General features: G+C 38.5%; 1 protein-coding gene across 4 annotated transcripts in view; it reads right to left on the bottom strand.

Annotated features, from left to right (window-relative positions):
- AKAP7 (A-kinase anchoring protein 7) overlaps window positions 1-22,165 on the bottom strand; it is a 142,300-nt gene that overhangs the window by 62,486 nt on the left and 57,649 nt on the right. For all 4 annotated transcript variants that reach the window (XM_036120829.2, XM_036120827.2, XM_078054718.1 and 1 more), the window contains exons 6-7: window positions 21,950-22,062; window positions 276-423 (exon numbers count right to left, since the gene is read on the bottom strand). In XM_036120829.2, coding sequence (XP_035976722.2) covers window positions 276-423; window positions 21,950-22,062 — 261 coding nt within the window. The remainder of the gene's footprint in view (window positions 1-275; window positions 424-21,949; window positions 22,063-22,165) is intronic.

Here is a 22,165-nt window from a genome sequence, read left to right on the forward strand (position 1 = left end):
TAAACTGGAATGAATTTTGAATCGTTTCAAGACTTCATTATAATTATATTTAAAGCACAAAAGTATAAAAACCATAGGAACTAAAATCTTGACTGATAAATATGAATAGTAAATATGTTCTATAAAATTTCCAATGTATTATTGCCAAAATAAAATATTTACAAAAATATGTCATTGAGAAAAATATATACAACTAGCCCTAAATATCTGCCAAAAGGAATGATGCTAAAGAAATAAAAACTAAAGATAGTAAGTAATCTTTAAATGGTACTCACCAATCACAATTGAAGACTCACAGTGATAATAACCATTACTTTGTTTTTTCTTTAGCATGGAGCAAAGATCTATGCGATGTACCATTTCTTCTCCAAATCTGTGACTGATAAATTTTTCATAGAATTCGGGGTCTATTTTTTTCACTCCCTTGAAATGACAAAACAAAATCACATCACTCAATCATTCCACCGAGGTAGCTAGTTCATATTTATATCACTTTCTTAGAACCTGATATTACACTTTGGTATACAGTTCTGCCTACTGGCATTTGAAAATGGATATCACAAAATGGTCGTAAAGCTATTTTTAAAGTCTCCCTGTCTAGGATGAGTTGTATTACCTAAAAAAAATCATTAAAGAGTGTGGGGTTTAAATTTGGCAGCATTCAGAACTTCATATACTTTAAGCTTCTGAAATAATAAAGTATATCAAGTTGAAGTTTGAGGTATCAAAAAAAAGAGTAATCATCAACAACAATGGAGAAATGGATGAATTTTTTAAAAGTGATATAGATCTTAACATTTTATAGTGTATAAAGTGTTTTAATAAGATCGTTGCAATTTTTAAACTCCTTCCTTAAGAATCATTTGAAGACAGTTAAAGGTTATTTGAATTGGAGGAGGGGGTCAGTGATCTTCCAAGTCCTTCTCTACCTGCCTCTCCTTGTTCTCAGTATCTTTCATAGCAGGAAGAGGGCTGATTGGTGAAAAATAACGGTGGAAAACATTGTTACCTCTGTAGTTTCTCAAAACATGGGAATGAATGTCCCCCCACCCCTTCCTATGCAATGGTCCTGCACCCAGCCTCATAGTCCCAAACACAGTCCATAAGATGAAGATACAATACCTTACAAGGCAAGTTTACTGGCTGACCATGTGTGAACTTTTCCTTTTAATTTATAACTTTTAAAAATTTTACCCTGGCAATACTTGTTGTTTGTTAAAAATAAGAAAATATGAGGAATCTAGGGGCACCTGGTTGGCTCAGTCAGTGCAGCATGCAACTCTTGATCTGGGGGTTGGGAGTTCAAGCCCCACACTGGGTGTAGAGTTTACTTAAAGAATAAAATCTTAAAAAAAAGAAAAAGAAAATACGAAGAATCTAAAAAAAAATCATTCATGTCCCTGCCATTTACAGAAAATACAATAATACTGTGGGTACATCTTTCAGGTCTTTTCTTTCTTTTTTTTTTTTTTTTAAGATTTTATTTATTTATTTGAGAGAGAGAGAGAGCGCATGAGATAGAGACAGAGAGGGGTGGAGGGGCAGAGGGAGAGGGAGAAGCAGACTCCCCGCTGAGCAGAGAACCCGATGCAGGACTCAAACCCAGGACCCTTAGATCATGACACGAGCTGAAGGCAGACACTTAACTGACTGAGCCACCCCGGCAACCCCCTTCGGGTCTTTTTCTATGCATACATATATTATATTTAGATTATATTTATATAAATCTTATTAAAATGTAGGTAGAATATATATTTTCCCTTTTTATTCAAAGTTTTGACAAAAATTTTAAAAAGATATAAAAACAAAAAATTTAAAATTAAATTGCCCCACACTGTAACTACTATAATTTTGTTACGTATTTTATCTTTCCTATGCAAAACAAAGTACTTTTTTCTTTTTTATAGGAATGTGGTTGAGCCATGAGTACTATTTAGCAATCAGCTTTTTTATGTTAATATGTCAATAATATACAGATGTGCAAAATATTTTTAATATTTTTAATTTTAACTGCCCCATACAGTTCCCATACTCCACTGTATGGGGGCATCATTAATTTATTCATCCAGTTATTTATTGTTAGACATTTAAGTTGCCCTTAATTTTTAATATTGTATTTAACATGTTTTTGTTGATATGTGTTCTTGTTCTGTATCCAAACTGAGCTCCATTCACAGACTTTCCTAACTTTAGCTCCACTCACAGACTTTCCCACCTCAGTTAACAGCAACTCTATTCCAGCTGATCAGGCCAGAACCCTGGGGTCACCCTGAATTGGCCTCTTTCTTGCAGTGCTGCCTCCAAGCCAATCTTCTTGGCTCTACCTTCAACACGTGACTAATTCTCACGCCTCCCTTGCTGCCTTTGTCCGAGCTTCCTCTGTTTCTTTCACCTGGATTATCCTAATAGCCTCCTGTTTTCCCACCTTTGCCTCATCTACAGCCGGAATTATCCTATAAAAACACACACCACATCAGGTCACTCCTCCACTCAAAATTCTCCAAAGGGTCCCCATTTCTCTCAAAGGAAGAACCAACTTCCCCAGGACAGCCCACAAGGTCCTGCTCCGTCTGCTCAGTACTTCCTGGGCCTTGTCTTCTACTCCTCCCCCTTGACCCTTCTCTGGCCTCAGCCTCGACTCCGTGCCTTCCTTGATCACACCAGTGCAAACCCATCTCAAAGCCTGTGTACCCCTGGTTTCCTCTCCCGGAAATGTTCTCCCCCCAGGTAGCCTCATGACCAGTCTCCCACCTCCTTGCAGTCCTTGCTCAAACTTTACTTTCTTAATAGAACTTCCCCTGACCACTCCCTTTAATATGCACTCCCAAATCCTTTTACCCTTCCCTCTTTATAGATATTTACAGACATTTTTCCATAGCATGTACCACCTCCTACCGCACTGTGAAATTTACTTTACTGTGTTGATGGTTCATGGGCTGTCATTATCTATCTCTCCTCAGTAGAATGTATGTCCCACACAGAAAAAGAATTTTGTCGGATTTATATTCACTGAAATGTACCCAGTGCCTAGCATCTGCGTGACACGGAACTGTGTGTTAATAATTGTCACAAATGCAGAAGATCAAGTTTCAAAAAAAAGGGTAGTTGACAACATCAAATGCTGCTCATTGGAAGTTCAGTAAGAGTGAAACCAAGTGGCCTTCGTTCGGTTTGGGAAGTAGGAAGCCCCAGCAAAGCATGCTGCCCAGGAACAATTGAAATGTGTGAGTTCAAAGGAGGTCTGCTACTTTTCAAGATGTGGTTTTGCTTCAGTTTCCTCGTCTGTAAAATGAGGTTAACAATGGAACCTACTGCAAAGTGTTAGATGGACTAAATAAGTGAACTTACAAAAGTGTTTAAAATAGTGAAATAGAGTAAAGGCTATCATAGTTATATGATAAATGCTGTTCTATATATATTATATATAACATACATATCTATTAATAGTGAACTTTAAGGAATAACTTCAGTAGAGGTAAGGTTTCAGAAACATTTTAAAAAGGTTCTGAGTAAATGGAAACTGACCTTTCTTGTTTGTCTTTTAAATGCTCTTTTGGGTGTGCATGTGTGCTGTTTGGGGGTGGGACGCAGGGCAGGCTGGTGTCATTCCCTTAGACCAGAGAGAAGAAGACTTGTCATAACTTCGCAGGAAAAAAAGAACTTCAGTTTTCAAGACGTCAAGGCCAGTGCTGGCTAGCCACCATCATCTCCATTTCGGTTTTTGTAAGATGTCATTATTTCTTTAAAGTAAGAAATAAGGGAAACATAACAATGACAATCCACTAGGCTTATTTAATTTTAGCAAAAAGTAAGGACCAGCCATTTTTGCAAGAATTCTTCACAAATGACTTCCAACATGAGTCTTTAAGGAGCGAATTTTTATTAGAGAGTGGAATGGAATTAAGTCTTTAAGTCATAATTTATAGAGGGAACTGTGGTTCAAAAGGCATGCCTTAGGAGGCACTGAAATTATACGCCCTGAACAGAAAACATCTTCAGTGATAAAGAATCTAAAAACAGATAAGAATCTGCTTTGTCTGATATATAATATTAACATGATCTTTGTTCTCTAGGGAATTTTTTTGTTTGGCAATATATTTCTTCTTTTATTTTTTTAGGCTCTTTTTCCCATAGCAATATACATTTTTCTAATAAAATGTATCTGAATTGGTCTCACCACCCAGCTACAGCAGGTGGTGTTTTTCTTTCATAAGAAAAGAAAGGACTAGCATTCTAAGAAAATAAATGAGCATATAAAAATTGGATATCATTCAGGGTACAGGGTAAGGCTAAGAAGGCTCCTATTTTCTTTTCACTTTTTTTTTTAAAGGATTTATTTATTTGAGAGAGAGAGCAAAAGTGGGAGAATCTCAAGCAGACAGCCCACTGAGCATGGAGCCTGATGCAGGGCTCCATCTCACAACCCTGAGATCATGACCTGAGCCGGCACCAAGAGTTGGATGCTTATCTGACTGAGCCACCCAGGCATTCCAAGGCTCATATTTTCTGGATGCATCCACTGAGTTGCCAAAATAGTCCCAGAGATAGCACCCGGAAAGGTTCTAGTTCAAAGCTAAAAAGGCTGGGTTAGCATTATTTTCATGTTTTAGACCCCCCCCCCCATTATTCTCTGCTCCCCTTCTCCATAGGCCAGACTCTTCCCAAGGTACTTTGTCATTTAAGGATCAGTGGAAGTATAACACATTAGAAGAGCTCAAAGAAAATTACAAAAGTGGATAAAGCCAGAAACATTTGACCTGTAAAGGCTAAGAGAGTTGGGACTATTTCAAAGGTATGGAAACAATGTGTAGGCTAACTTCAACCAAACCACATGAAGGGTTGCACCCCCGGAATTGTGGACATGCTTGGTGACTGCCTAGGACTAAACCTGAATATTATTTTTGCCTTGAGCCTAGAAGGGACAGGGTATATTTTCAAGGGCTTCACATTTATAATTTCACCCAATATAACCGACAGATCAATTATGCAACATAACACTGAAAGACAAAATAGGAAGTTAAATACGAGATATCTGACTTTGAAACAATAAATGAGTAGCAAGAAACATCAAACAGAAAATTTTTTCAAGACTGTCTTAATTAGTCATTAGAAATAACTAAAGTTTTGCTTTCCTTTAGCCTAGTTTCAGGCAACAGTTTAAGGAGAATTACCAGTGGTGTTCAGAGCTACTTGATAATCTTTGATACAATGTACCATGAAACCCTGAGAATTTCATTCTTGGTTGTAACTTGGCACCCAAACAGCCAATACCGGAAAAATGCCATTGAGACCATGATGAGTATTTTTAGAATCATCTGAGGCTGCATCTGCTAAATAATAGAACCTATTTATTCAGAAAGCACTCACCATACCACTTACATTTAGCTAAATGATGTGTATAATTTAATATGTATAATTTAATATGTACCAAAGAGGGCTCAGACATATTTTAGTATTTTTATGCACCAAACTCTATTTTCAATATAGAAGTAAAGAAAGCCATGAAATATGAAAATTCACTTTAGTTTCCAATCTGAATATGAAAATCCTTCTAAGGTTCTGAAAGATAAAATTTAATTTCTGTGACAAAGTTATTGTGATCAGAGGAACAATGAAATGCCAGTTTCATTTAAAAAGGTTAAGACTTTAAACAATAGCAGATAATTTCTTATCATGACTTGTTATCTTACAATAATCACAACTTCCATGATGAAAACATAAATAGGCTGCATATCAGACAAAGAAATTATGTCTCCTGCTGATAGTAAGCCTGACATTCCTGGAGCTCTGCTGTGTTTTCTAATAGTTTATTCCTATTATGAGTGGCTAGTAAAGAAATGTATGTTTCCTGTGATAAGGACATGAAACCAAAATTCAGTAATAAATTAAGAGCCAAACCAAACTGGTTTGTCATTTTGGGGATCAGCTCGTCAAAGATTAGTAATCTTTTTTTTTTAAAGATTTTACTTGTTTATTTGAGAGAGGGAGAGAGAGAGGGCGTGTGTGCACACACATGCACAAGCAGGGGGAGGAGCAGAGGGAGGAGGAGAGAGAAAATCTCCAGCAGACTCCCCACTGAGTACGGAGCCCAACTCAGTACTTGATCCCAGGACCCTGAGATCATGACCTGAGCCCAAATCAAGAGTCAGATGTTTAACCTACTGAGCCATCCAGGCGCCCCAAGAATGGTAATCTTTCCCACTCACTTCCATAATTGGAAAAGTTTATATATTGTAGTAGTATAGCATTAGTTAAAAAACTAAAATCATTTTAATGGTCACTGCCCATAATGAAAAGTTACATATTGGCAATTCAAAGTTATTAAAAGGATATATATATTGACATGGGACTTCTCTGAGGCAAATCTTACTGTATAATTCTTAATGACTCCTTCCTTCATGTCCTGGCATAACTACACTTTTCATTATTTGCATTGTTTCATTTCCATCTTCCTCCTCATACAGACCCCTTGATTACCTTCTTGTCAGCTGCAGCCTTCCCTCAGCCCCTCTCAGCTGGGAAAACGGAGTCTCTTCCCATTCAGGCTCAGTTCCATCCAAGCCTGTTCTTGAAAGTGATGGAAGGAGATGAAGGAGCCTCACCACATGAGCTCCTGGGCTCTAGAATAGCACGTTGATTTCAGATCCAGTATCCGGCACCCCTGGGCGAGATCTGCCTGGCAGCCTTCCTGTCTCCTCGCCCTGCCTCTCTGGGTCACCCCTCGGGGCTGGGCTCCGCCTTGGTCCCCCTGTCTAGCATGCCCATTTGCTGCCTGGGTGAGGCCCTGATCCCCTGCCTCGTGCCTGTCACTAACTTTAGAGATGATAAAGTAGGAGTGATGGAAAATAGAAAAGACAATGGTACTTTGTTTATTGTTTGGAGTCAATTTGAAAAAAATTATGCTCTATTATCTGTATAACAACAGTAATAGAAAATACATAGTACAGGCTCTGTTCGAAACACTTTTATTAACTCATTTAATAATCACAATAGCTCTATGAGATTGGTACTATTATTACCCCCAGAGAAAGAAACTAAATCACAGAAATTAGGTCACTTACTAAACTACACATAGCTAGTAAGAGGTGGTGTGATTCAGATTCAGGATAAGTGGAGAGTACAGGCAAATTGAAAAGAACAGAATGATAATAGTCAAGCTCATCACTATTTCTTTTAAAATATTAAAATTCTAAGGCTATTAATCATCCTTAATATATAATCATATGTACTACCATATTTCTAAAACCAATGTGAAAATTACTTTGGGAATCTCTTGCATTCTAAAAATACCTGCCTTTAACATGTTGCATTAATATTAATAAATCAAGTGATAATTATATGTCCATAACAAATGTATTTCATAGAGGGAAATGAAAAAGAATTCATAGAGGTTACTTATAAATGGAAAAAATTATCGAATCCAGCCTATAAAAAGAACTCTTCTTATACTGTCAACACCCAAATAATCAAGTAAAATATTGGCAGAGATTGCATTTTCTAAACCAGCTGTTTGAGTATACAGTATTTCTCAGTTCTTCATTTTACTTTATGATGGAGCATCACCATGGGGTTTTTAGATAAGCCATCTCCTCAATCCCTCTATTTATAAATTTGCTTTTAGCACTACTGCCTTGTTTAATCTTGAGGCTTTAGGAAAAGAAACAGTTGAAACTCTTTACCCTAGCATTATATCTAATATTTATAATATTACACCTTTCAGCAAGTAATAAGGAGAAATATAGCTGCTAGAGCTCTGTTTTTAATCTACTGTTGATAACCCCTTCGACCTATCTTAACACTTTGAGAGGAGCTGAATGCTCCTTGGTGGCGTCAGGTGGCAAGGAAAGCCGGCACAGGGTGAAGATGATGTCTAACTCCTCATGGTGCAAGCCACCTCACAGAATCACCAAGAGAATATGCTGTATCACTTCCTGGAGTTTCTTTCCATGAGGTGCTGGCATCAGAGAGAACAGAAGAAGAATCCACATTTAGTTCATTTGTACTAATGACATATTTAACCAAAGAGGTAACAGTTTGACGGTCCCCAGGACATTCTCAAGGTCACCAGCTCCCTGGAAAATTACATATGCTCATTCTTTGTCTATTTAGCAAACCTCTTCTCAGTTCCTCCTCAAGCCTTCTTGAGGATAGCATACGTTGTTTGGCCATGTGACTATTATATTTGCCTGTGGCTTTTCTCATTACACTGAAACAAAGAATCTCGCAAGGGAGGCATCCAAGACTGCTTCCTATTCAACTCAGTCTCAGTTGGACTCTCAATTCCCCTTGAGCCAACCCCAGCTGTGTGCTTGGCTCACCACAGCCTTGTGGTCACTCAGATGTAAACAAGCTGCAGCCTGCTCCTCCCTGTCACATCTGTTCCCCGAATATTTTGCTGTTTGGAACAAATAACAACATGTTCTCCTGAATTCACCAACTTAACCATTTATCTCTATAAACTAAAGATAAAACATAAAATATCCCCCACCTCAAAATTTCTCACCATATGTGGTCTATTCACTCACAACTTTTTTTAATCAATTAATTAATGTATAGTGTATTATTAGTTTCAGAGGTAGAGTTCAGTGATTCATCAGTTGCAGATAACACCCAGTGCTCACTACATCACATGCCCTCCTTAATGCCCATCACCCAGTTACCCCATCCTCCCACCCACCTCCCCTCCAGCAACCCTAGTTTGTTTCCTATAGTTAAGAGTCTCTTATAGTTTGTCTTCCTCTCTGATTTCGTCTTATTTTTCCCTCCCTTCCCCATGTTCATCTGTGTTGTTTCTTAAATTCCACATATGAGTGAAATCACATATTTGTCTTTCTCTGATTGACTTATTTTGCTTAGCATAATACCTTCTAGTTCCATCTACATTGTTGCAAATGGTAAGATTTCATTTTTTGATGGCTGAGTAATATTCCTGTGTGTGTGTGTGTGTGTGTGTGTACCACATCTTTTTTTTCCTTTCATCTGTCGATGGACATCTGAGCTCTTTCCATAGTTTGGCTATTGTGGACATTGTTGCTATAAACATTGGGGTGCATGTACCCCTTCGAATCATATGTTTGTATCCTATGGATAAATACCTAGGAGTGCAATTGCTGGATTGTAGGGTAGATCTATTTTTAACTTTCTGAGGAACCTCCATACTGTTTTCAGGAGTAGCTGAGCCAGTTTGCATTCCCACCAACAGTATTCTACCAAACTCTCTTCACTCGCAACTTAATCTTAAATGTTCTCCTCCTTCAGTCAATAGCTTTCCCTTCTAATCAATACTTCCCAACATGAAGTAATGCCAGCAAGCCATTGGTGTAAAAACTTCTCAGGGTCTCAACAGTCAAACAGGAGAGTAAAAAAAATATTCAGAAAATCCTAACAATTGTAATTTGTCCTATAACACTGGCTTATATACTGCAACATACTTATATTGTGGTTGAATGTGTTCTGATTTTATAGCCTAGAGGTCAAAACCATTCACCTAAATTGGTTAGGTTGTCTATAGACAGAACTTCAGACCTAACTGTAGCCTCAGATATGATCCAAATGAGAGTTAAATACCTAGATAGTGTAGAAGGAGGCCATATATTTGACAAAATAGCTTAACGTATCCACAGACGTCACTAACTATAGCCTTCTAATGTTAAGCGAGAAAGACCTAGAACGTTTTTGTAGCTCATCACACTTCTATGCATCTAGTACTTGCTTCTTTTCCCACTATCTTATGAATTAATCAATGTCCTTGGTTTTCTTCCCATCAACATTCTTCCTTCCTCCGGCTCCCCCATCATTCTCAGGAGAGTGCTTTACTTCACTTGCCCAGGCCTATTCTGTGCACACTCCTTAGGACAGAAGCCCCTACCTACCAGAGGGAGGTGTCCCAACCAGGGAATTTGATGAAAAGTGAGTGAAAGAGCAGGAAAGAAATAGTAACACTAAGATGTACACTGAGTGTGCCATAGGTTAGGAAATGGGAAAGGTCAAAAGGTGCTCAATGATACAAGCCTTTTCACTTTACTTGGTTGGAAACATTCCCTGAATATCATATTAGATAAAAGAGAGCTTGGTAGGAAAAAAAATAGTTACATATGAAACAGTCACCAAAGATACAACCTGGGAATCATGTGTACCTCTTAAACCAACTTCAAAATTAGTATTTCTCTCCAGGTAGAGCAAGACATGTATCCAATGATTTTGTTTTTTAATATGATACACATTGCTATGCAAAATAAATTTATATATAATATACAACTGGAATCTTTCTTTTGTCCTCATTTCAAACTTAATCGCACTTAATGTGAAATCTCCCTGTGGTATATTCTTGAAATATATAATTACAGGGATTACACAGTTTCCCTAATGGACTCACTGTCAGTATATATCTATGAATATGAGATTACATATTGCTTCAAAAAAAGTACAGAGATAAAGATACCAGACTAACCAGAAATTTTCACACAACTCTTTTAGAAATTTTTTAAATTAGGTATCTTTTCAAAATTTCGAGAAGTACTTCTAGACTAATAAAATAAGGCAGTGGGGGGCGCCTGGGTGGCTCAGTCGTTAAGCATCTGCCTTTGGCTCAGGTCATGATCCCAGGGTCCTGGGATCAAGTCCCACGTCGGGCTCCCTGCTCAGCAGGAAGCCTGCTTCTCCCTCTCCCACTCCCCCTGCTTGTGTTCCTGCTCTCACTATATCTCTCTCTGTCAAATAAATAAATAAAACCTTAAAAAAAAAAAAATAAGGCAGTGGGTTTGGAAGGAAAACAATTTGATGGAAAACTTAACAAGAAGCAAGGGATCTGCATCTTAGGATAACAGTATGCAGAAAAGTACTGGTATATTCTTTGGCTATTCCTGGTCTGTGCCATCACGGTGGGCTGGGCCTCAGGAAAGCCAGACTGGCCACACCTGACACCATTCCCTCCATATCCACCGTACCTACCACACATCTACCCCTTTCCATCACACATATCCCTGCCAACAGGGATTACAATTTTGGCACCTGCCGGTAGGGATATACGTCATAGACAGTTACAACCCGCTGAGACGGATATGTGACATGTCTCCATATCCATTCAGTTTACTCCCACGTGACCATTTCTCCCCACACACACTTAATCCCACTGAATTAAGTTCTAGAGATGTTTGTGCTGGAAGTCCAAGAGTACAAAGTTCTCCGTCTACCGTCCTCGGATTATCAGGGTAGGTCCGGGAGGGTGAGAAGTAAGAATCCAAGAGGAGCACATCCCAAACGGTGCAATGCGTATGCATAGGGAGGGATGTGGCTGGAGGTGCAGGGCCACCAGAGGGGGTCGCACAGAACATTCTCCCAGGCAATGGCTCAGTAAGATCTCACGGGAGTGCTAGAAACCAAACATGAAATTACTCTGCAAGAAATGTCCTGGTCCAAATAAAGTTCTGTAACGAATTATTATCATCAACTTCAGCTGCGGGGAAGGCAGCAGCTAAAGAAGGAAGTCTTTATACTGGCCATGAGCTTGAGGGCAGTACACAGCCACAGTTGTACTTGGAAGGCCTTAAAGATGGGTCTCCAAATGGTATCAGTTTGGGCAACAATTCAAAATGGTGCCATCACGTAGGTTTAAGAGAAAGAACCCTTACTGCAGGAACTAAGCTGGAGTTCCTGTCGTCACAAGTGGCTAGTCCCTTAGGTGACATGAGCAAGTTTTGTTAGATCTTCAACTACACATAACGGAAGTTTGGCCCTGGCAAAGAGGCCAATAACATTTTTTTCTCTAACTTATTGGAGTAACCAAGAGAAAGAGAACTGAGCCAACTTAGTAATTCAAACTAGTATTACTCTGTTTTTAAGGTACCTCTCCTTGAGAGAATAATATTCTAATGAATGGCCAAAAGTAATGAGCTCATATTTAGGAATAGAAGTATAATTCCAATGTAAACTAGTACAGTTTTGGATTGCAGCCTTAATTTCCCCTCAAATCTAACTAGGGCTCTCAAGAAAAAAATACAGCTTTATCTTCTTTTCTTATGCAATTAATTAAAATTAACAAGAGGTGAATGACCACTCTCCAGTGGTGGAGAAAATCTTATTACCATCCAAATAATACTAGCTGGTTTGCTTTTATGTGACTAGTCAAGTGGGTAAGAAATTAGCTACTATAACTAAATCAACTAAATAATTCTTTATCAACACTGTTTTGGAATAAAGTTTAAGTTTTCTGGATCATGTGTTCTATTTTGCCTTTAACCATAATCAATCCACTGTGGGGCTTGCCAGTTTCATACAAGATCATTATGCTCCATTCTGCCCTTAACTAGGAAAATGGAATTAATAGAGTTTCAAAATGTCTACAAAAGACTTGTTAAGAAATTTTCCCAATACTAATGGTAATAGTTGAGATAGACAGAACATTTATATTTTAAAAGAGTTAAGCCAAACCCATGCAATTCTAATTACCTTGACTCCTTTGTTATTGTATATTTTAATACCAGTTCTAAAACTGTTTCTTTTTTTGGGTGCCTGGGTGGCTCAGTCGTTAAGCGTCTGCCTTCGGCTCAGGTCATGATCCCAGGGTCCTGGGATCGAGTCCCACATCGGGCTCCCTGCATGGCGGGAAGCCTGCTTCTCCCTCTCCCACTCCCGCTGCTTGTGTTCCTGCTCTCGCTATCTCTGTCTCTGTCAAATAAATAAATAAAATCTTTAAAAAAAAAAAAAAAAAAAAAACTGTTTCTTTTTTTTAATTATGTTATGTTAATCACCATACATTACATCATTAGTTTTTGATGTAATGTTCCATGATTGTTTGCATATAACACCCAGTGCTCCATTCAGTATGTGCCCTCTTTAATACCCATCACCAGGCTAACCCATCCCCCCACCCTCCTCCGCTCTTGAACCCTCAGTTTGTTTCTCAGAGTCCATAGTGTCTCACGGTTTGTCTCCCGCTCCAATTTCCCCCCCTTCATTTTTCCCTTCCTGCTATCTTCTCTTTTTTTTTTTTTAACACATAATGTATTATTTGTTTCAGAGGTACAGGTCTGTCTGTGATTCAACAGTCTTACACAATTCACAGCGCTCCTGAAATTACACTTAAGTCAGAATTTTGTCTGTGCATGCAAATGTTAGAAAATAAGTAAAAATGTCCATTTAATCTGGATGTTTGAAGCAAAAATATCACGTAGGCCTGAATTATCAAGATCAACATTTCCTAAACCATGCTCTGCCAAACACTAGTGCTATAAGACGGTCAATGAAAAAAGGACTTGCTAGTCAAGTACATCTGGGAAATGATGCTGAGGTAGATTAAATGTTTGAAATAGTCACTGCCCCTCCTTGTAGTGTCCCTTCCTACAAGTACATTACACATCCCGCTTTGTTGAATTCAGAAGGGACCATGTGACTTGCTTTGGCCAATAAGATGTGGGCAGGAATGATGTGAATCATTTCTGAGCTTTAAGAATCAGCCTGGGATTTGCCATCTCCCTTTTCCTTCTGCCAAAAGACCAGCATGGTCCTACGTGAAGGCTGCCCAGCCCGGTTCCTCAGTAAAGACAATACAGAGCAAAGCCACACGTGACCCACATCTATGAGCAAAAAATAAATCTTTGTTGCTGTAAGCCCTTGAGAGATACGACAAATATTAGCAGTTCAAAATTCCTAGGAAGTGTTGGATAAAGAATCAGATTAACTTTATTTAATGCAACACTGCTGACATTTGCTTGATCACAGAATCCTTGCCTCACGTAAAACCCTGAGAGAGATTCTGAGAGAAAAATTTCAAGACATGCTAATGAAAATACTTGCTTCAAATCTCCATTCCACTTTGCACAGACTTAAAATTAGGTTGACTATGTCATTTCTTCTAGAGTTTTCAAAGTTTTCAAAATCTCTAACAGAATTAGGGTCAACCAGGCATCATTTGCTCCTCTGACATTAGTCAATTCCTAGAATCCTCCCTTAAATAATTCAGCTTTCTGTCTATAATTTCCCATATGTTTCAATTTTAAAGATGTATAAAGTAGTAAATGGTTTCAAATGAATATTCAGTTTACCTGTGTAGGTATCATTTTCAATTGCTAAATAATTGCAAACTCAGTGTGGGTTTTTTTTTTTTTTTTCAATATAAGAGAAAGACAACACAACAGCATGAAGTTGAAAAATGCATTAGAAACATAAGTGAAGTCACTTGCTATAAATCATGCTCTTTGACACACAGTAGATGCCACAACTGACTAATGGCACCTAGAATATCTCAGGAGAAATTAGTATTCTATCTCAGAGCAGATTTCACTGGATTTTTAGTTTTAAAAAGCCATTAAAACGGAAAGAGATGTGTTGCTGTGTTTTGTTTATTTACTGATTTTTAATTAAGAAAAATCCAATTCCACTCTAGCCTTAGATCTAAGTGCACCTGGTCATATGAAGACATTGGAAAACAACTAAAAATCACGAGGAATTAAGTCATTCGGCGTTGAGAGATCCAGGACTCAGTTACTGAAGCCATCTGCTTTACCTTGTACCAAGGATATTTTGAGACAAGCTTTTGTCTGGAAGGATAAGGGCTTGTTGATCCCTACAGTGCCCGCTTTCAGGGAGGGGGTGAAGGAAGTGGCAGGGCAGTCTTGCAGGCTCCTCTGCTCAAGGCTCCCTCCTAGTCGGCTACAGGGAGGGACTATTGTGAACTTGGGCTCTGCCTCTCGGCTGCCAGCCCTGAGCTCCTTCCCTGCTGCGGGAGGGACTCCCTCCCCTTTGGAAGCTGGTGCTTCCTGAGATTCACCTCCCCGGGTCCCCTTTCACACTTTCTCTACCTCCTTACGGCAGAGTCCTCACCCTCTAGGAGTGAGAATTTGCTGATCATTTCTGAGATCTGTCACCTAGGGGCCTGCCCCTCCCTCTACAGTCTTCCCCATCCTGAAGCAGCGTCTCATGAAAGTCCTGCTGGTCCCCAATGCTTCTGGCCATACTTGCACATCATTTGCTTTTTACAGATTTCTCTATCTCCTAGTTTCACTGAAGATGCAGCTTGTGATATTTTCCCCGTTGTCTCTATTGCTCTATGCGGTTTCCAGGAGCAGAAAGGAAAGATCCAAATCTATGTTGCCACCATCTTCTTATACTTAAAGACTTTCCTCCTTTCTGCGTATAAGAAAACCTATCTGAGGTTTTAAAAAACAAACAAACAAACAAAAAACACCAAAAAAACCTCTATGTGAAGCCAAATTCGCCTATTTGGTCAAAATGCTGACCTTATAGACATTTCAGAATAGCACAGGAGTCAGGGGTCAGTAAGACTACACTCCTTCTTTAACTATGAGTTAGCAAAGGTCAAGAGAAGTTAAAAGATTTGTCCAATGCTAAACAACAAAGCTAAAACAAGAAAACTCATGCTCCTTCAAATTTATCACAGAGACCTCCTTGAGAAGGAATAGTCTTCTATTCCTACACTAAACTAGTATTCCTGAGTTTTGAAATGGCTTATAAAGGCACATTATCATGCAGACCCAGGAAAGTGAGTGGCAGCTAACTTCAGCTAACTTAGATCAGCCCATTTAACAAAATCCTGAGGGGCACCTGGGTGGCTCAGTCAGTTAAGCGTCTGCCTTCAGCTCAGGTCATGGTCCCGGGGTCCTGGGATCGAGTTCCGCATCAGGCTCCCCGCTCAGCGGGGAGTCTGCTTCTCCCTCTACCCCTCCTCCCTGCTTATGATCTCTCTTTCTCAAATAAATAAATAAAATCTTTTAAAAAATTCCTGAGAAAATGTGCTAACTGCTAAAAACAGAAGAGTAAATACTGGTAGTATGTGAAGATTTTGTCTTACAATCTCGGTCCTGTATATTGAATCCCCAAAGAATTCAGGGACTGAGTTTTCCCCCTTAACTATACTGTTAGAACACAACCTTCGTCCATATGCTCTCCTTTTCCACTTCCCATTGCCATTTCTACTGATGACTACCCTGTATCCTCCTCCCTACTTCCCCTCAGCCTCATCATCTTAGGGTCCAATAACCACCCCTCCACCCGTGTTTTGGGCATATCAAATCCTACATTCAAAACAAACCCATCTAAGTGACAGTAATAGCTATAACAATTTCAAAGGAGATCACTTCTTTCATTCTAAAGTTCTCTCATTGTCTAACTCTGTGAAGAGCTGATACAAGGAAGTGCCAATTAATAAACTATAGCTTTGATAGTTTAGTGCCACATTAGTAATTTGAAATAGTCACAGATCAGGAAAGGTATGGAAAAAGACCAGAGAATAATTAATGCTTAAAAACAACTGATTTATCCATGAAAAGATCACATTTATTTCTTAAGGAATCTAGATCTGCATTAAGGTATGTGTTTGATTTGAAACTGGTCTTCTTCTGCCACCAAGTGTTAGCACACACTTCTAACCAACCAGCTTTTGCAATGGTTAAATCACAGAAATACAAGGTCACTCGATGAGAAAAATGTATCTACAAGAAGGGCAGTATAAAAAGCATGGAGGTGAACAAGTTGCAGAGTAACAATGTAGAACAAATATATTCCAAGAAAACTACACAAAGAACTTTAATTTTAGTTACTATTTCAGACATGTGGTAATTTAATAAGATTCTCTGAGGCTCCATTTATTTAATGATAGAAACTACAACTCTAAAAGCACAATGATAATCAAACTAGCTTTAAAATATACAGTAACTGCTTTCAATATTCTCTTATGCAATATACCCTACTGGAATTTCATGCAACTAAGTATGTGCGAAACACATTGACTAAATGCCTCCTAGTGTTAGAAAAATATATGATGCCAAGAAAAATCTTAAATTTCTCAGAATCTAAAGTAGAGAACTCAGTTCTAAGCTTGGGAACCAGAATACCATGCTGTAGCACAGGAAGATCCCTATCAGGAAATGTGAAGAAGAGTTTCTGTATTTTCAAAATTCTGATCACAATCTATAGAACTTTTGGTTATCCCACTGGGCTTTTGGTTAATTCTATTAAATGGTATTACCTACAAATAGGAGCCTACCAGAGGATGGCACCCCAGAAGCCTAGGAACTTCTGCAGTCTACACTCAACACCACTGGGAAATCCTCACACTAGATCTTTATGACCATTCCAGTGGTGGTAAACACTCATCCCCTGCACCTGACATCTGTCCACATCTTTTATGTCAAGGAGATGTTTTACCTTCATGAACAGACCAATTATGGCTCCAACTCTGATTTTTTTTTTTTTTTTACACTGGCATGGATAACAGCTTTTTAGACCATAAAAAATAACCAATATATGGCAAAAAAAAAAAAACTGAGGTACTATCACAGAATAATAGGTTACAGCTCCTGTAGATAATAATGAATGGATCATCTTAACTATCTCAGAATTGGCCTATAAAGATCCAGGGCACTTCTCTACCCAGAACACCCATTTTTACTAATAATTATCATGTCTACCCTGACAACAGAACCACCAGTATCTTAGGAGTACACCAGTATTTATCCACCCGCTACAAAAAATGATTTCCGGTTGGCCTTCCAGCAGGTCAAACTGAAATATAAAGAGTACACCACCTCAAAACAGAGCATCTTAGTGGAAGACATCATTAGCTCTTTTCTAGATACTTTCACTATGCATCACCCATCCATACCAGAAACTCAAAGAACACTCCTCAAGATCATGGAAAACCTTCAAGTTTTCTGCATCTTGTGGCTTCCCTTTACCCTTGATTTTCAGGAGACATCTAACTTGCCCCATCACCATATCTATGATCAGCCCCCAAAGGCTCCACTCTTCCTCAGAACCTAAGCAAACCCCTAACCAACCAAGAGAGAAATTCTGGGTGTGTCAAGGGGAATCTACTATATTCCAGGTGACATTAAGATCAGCTGTATTCACTGATCTACCAGAAGAATTAAGGGCTAAAAGAGCAATTGTTGGAACCTATCTTTTACCTCCAAAATTACAAGGAAGCACATTAAGCTGTGTTGAAGGCAAACCCAAGGAAACTATCTTTATATAACTTTAATTATGGTTTACATTTTTATGCTATTCCACAGTTCTTATAAGTTATCTATTTTAATAGCTTCTTAAATCATTGATACGATTTGTCGTAATTGACCTAAAAATTCCCTCATTGTAATGGAAGTTATTTCTAATTTTTCCTCTATTATGGATACTGCTTCAGTAAACATCTTTATACATAAAGAGTTTCTTCTTTAGAATTATTTCTTAGTTATAAAATAAATAAGTCCTGGGGATATAGTGTACAACATGGTGATAATAGTTAAAAATACTATATTGTAAAAAATATATATACTATATTGTATATTTGAAAGTTACTAAAAGTAGGTCTTAAAAGTTCTCACAACAACAACAACAAAAAAAGGTAACTATATAAGGTGATGGATTTGTTAACTGATCTTATTACGGTGATCATTTTGCAATATATTAATATATTAAATCATTATGTTGTACACCTGAAACTTACACCATGTTGTATATCAATTTTATCTCAATAAAAAAATTATTTGTTTAAGATAATCCCAGCAGCATGAACCTCTTAGTTAAAGAATATGAATATTTTAACTTTCTTTATGGGAATTGTTTAATTCACAACTCAAAGGGCCATACCAAGCCACCATTCATAATCTTTGATGGTCCTTCTACCACAAGCTTATCCTAACAAATGTTCCTCTAATACAATGTAGTTGGAAGTATAAATTGGGGCCACTGTTTTAAAAGGCAATTTACGGTGTTTTTGAAAAGCTGAAATATAAAATACCCTTTAACCTTGACACTCCATTTCAAGAAATGGGTTCTTCGAAATATTGGCATGTCTACCCAAAGGAAAATGAACATGGATGCTTACTGCAGCACTGTTTGTGCTAGCAAAGAAACAGAAATTAATGTAATTATTCATCAAGGGGAGAATAAATTATGATAAATCGAAATAATGTATATTTATTTCTGTTTTAAAGAAACTATATGCAGGTATTTGCACCTATATACGTTTGCAGTGTATAGGAAAAAGTCAGAAGAATATACTAGTAGTGGTAACCTGCAGACAGAGAAATTATATTGGGAAGAAGGGGGCGGTAGGGTGGTGCTGAAGGAAAAATCGTATATATCACTCTATAGGTTTGCATCTATTTGGACTGTTTACAATCACCAAATATTCACCTAATACTTTTATAATTAAAATCACTTTTAAAATAAAGTACTTGAAATAAGACAAACTTTTAACACTCCAGTGATAAAAACCTATTGTTTCCTACCTCTCTCTCTCTCTTATTTTGTTATCAATCTAAACAACACTGAACACTAGCAATACATTCCACTACTGATCCTATCAATGTCCACTCCCTTACAAATGCGTGAACCCGAATAAAAACCCAATAGAGAATTAGTGCTGAGAAAGGAGGATAGTTGGAAAGCTAAAAAGTTAAGAAGAAAGAGACTGAAGAAACACATATTTTCAAATAATCTGTATTCCAAACCAAAAAGCATAATAAAAATGCACTTTTATGCATGATACCTTTTCATACTGGCTTTAACTTTTACAGTGGAACAAGTGCATAAAGAAAATGTTGGCTATTTATTTACACCTGCAGGTCTCTGAATAGTCTACAGAGAATCTGGATCAGAATCATCAGTAGCACTGATCAAACATCAAAAGTCACGATCTTTAGGTATAACTCCAGATCTGAAGCTAGAGGGTGGAAATCTGCAGCTTCGGCGTTGACACATGAATCCCAAAGTTTAAAATATACTTTCTTAAGCATTCAGAAATACTGGACATCAGAGTGGTACATAGGAATGGAGTCATTCTATTATTGAAAAGAGAAATTTCTCATTTGGCTTTCTGAAAGGCAGTGAGGTAATACTTTATTTTCTAAAGATTAAGCTTTCTAATCTAAACAAAATACAATCTGATTTAGATTTTTTTAAAAGATTTTATTTATTTAGTTGACAGAGAGAGACACAGTGAGAGAGGAAACACAAGCAGGGGGAGTGGGAGAGGGAGAAGCAGGCTTCCCGCTGAGCAGGGAGCCCAACGCGGGGCTCGATCCCGGGACCCTGGGATCATGACCTGAGCCGAAGGCACATGCTTAACGACTGAGCCACCCAGGCACCCCTGATTTAGATTGTATATACCATTCAGGCAGGGACTGTTTCTATTTTGATCATAACTCTGGGCCCAGCAGCCCATGTCTGGCACGTATTAAGAATGCAGTAAATATTGGTTGAATTAATATGGCTTGGGCCAGGGAGCTCCTCACGTGATGACAGAAATTAATTTGGGATGAACTGGATGTGGCCAGTGGGAGAGAAGAATCTGGGCCTGGGAAAGGGATAAGATGGATTCCACACAGGGCTCTGTCAGGGAAGAATGGGCCACTTCACATTTGTAAGTCTCGTATCCCTGCTCTACAAAATAAGGGAGCAGATTCTGGGAAATTAACTGCCAAGAAATCATTTAAATTTAGTCTGAAATGTTAAAATTCAGATTCTAGAGTAGTTTAAACACTCCTGTGATAAATGTCCTTGTGTGCTCTCAAGTAAAAGTTAATACCATACAGACAAAGAAACACTTTGAAATGTGCATATTACCTTCACCACTGATTTGTCATTCTGTGATTAAGTGTGAAATCACTGGGAAGAGGACAATCCATTTGAAAGCAAAACAAGAAAGATAACGAGTAAAGAAGTAAACGGTCAGTCTGCAAGTTTTGTCAGCTGTTATTCCAAATTTCAAAATCTATTATTTACACAAATTATTTTTACCTAAATATTCAGGAATGGTACCTGATTTAGTTATTATTGAATGTGGGGCATAGTTATCAAAAGAAAAAAAAAAACCATGCAACATATCTTTTTGAAAAGGTATTCACAATAGTTTGCACAACTACAGGATGGCCAATCACCCAAACACATGTTTTAAAAGATCAAAAAGACTTTCTGTGCACAGAGACATTAAATACAATAGGTACCCAATTTAGAAAAGAGATCTACTTACTAATAAACATGACCTTCATTTATAGAGCTGCAAATCAGTCTTAACTGCAGCAAGGGGTCATGGAGAGCAGGAACAAATATTAATCTGCATGCCTATCTCCAAAACTCTGGTATATTAGAGCAGGTCAGCAGATGGCTAAATTTGCATGAGAAGCTCCCTAGGCCGAAATGGGAAAAACAATGAAGGGTGCCCTTAGGATTCTAGGAGAAAAGCTCACGAATCAGAAGAAAACCAAAAGTTACCTCAAACTGAGGGAGGAGGGGGTGGCCTGGGAAGGCAGAAAGTCACCCTGAGATTTGGGAGGTCAAGAGACACATCTCTCAGTTCATGTCACTTCTGCCCATCCTCAGGGAGAAGTACATTCAAGTAACGAGGGGATCGGGGCTCCTCAATTACCCTCTTGCCCAGTCCATGGAACACCTGTTCCAAGCCCTCAGTGGAGACAACTGCTAAAAGCACAAGGTTGTCTTCTGGAAATCTTGAAAGAGCTGGATAAAGGGGGGTAAAGAAGCTTGTCCCACCATGAAGAACCCAGTTCCAGTGAGCAGCACCTGGGTATGCAGGCCAGAGGAGGAAGCTTGGAGGGCAGCAGGCTGCAAACAACCAGAAGCAAAGAAAGCAGTAAAACGGGACCCTGGCCCTGCCTCGATGCTCTTCAAGGGATGAAGTGGCATGAGAAGCAGCATCAGGAAATGTTGGTCCGAATATGCAGCTAAATGTTGGCAGAGGATGCGGTAGAAGAGCCCCAGTGGCAAAGGAGGGCACAGCTGGAAGAGCCTCCATGGAGTCTCGCGAGCCAACTCAGCATCCCTGGGAGTGGAAAACAAACTGACTTCGAATCCCAGGACCCAGAGTGGTAGGGTGTCAAGAACCACTACAAATGTCACTCATGCCCCGAGCATGCTTAGTAAGGCTGGTGTAGCTGGTAACATAAGGCTTACAATCAAAATGTTCACTCACCTTCTTCCGGAGCCATGGTGCTTTGGACAATTTCATAAAAGTCAAGTGAGGCTTAAAACTCCTGTTTTCTCCTGCCAAAATGCCCTTTTCTTGAAATGTCCTTTTTGCAGCCTCTAAAGAAAATAAAAACACAAAAATGCTACTGTAACACATGGCTATCTTTTATTATAAAAATGGCAATTCAAAAAATAACAAATTATTTTATAATGAAGAATA

The sequence above is a fragment of the Halichoerus grypus genome, chromosome 9, assembly GCF_964656455.1.
Source record: "Halichoerus grypus chromosome 9, mHalGry1.hap1.1, whole genome shotgun sequence".
NCBI classification, from domain to species: domain Eukaryota; kingdom Metazoa; phylum Chordata; class Mammalia; order Carnivora; family Phocidae; genus Halichoerus; species Halichoerus grypus.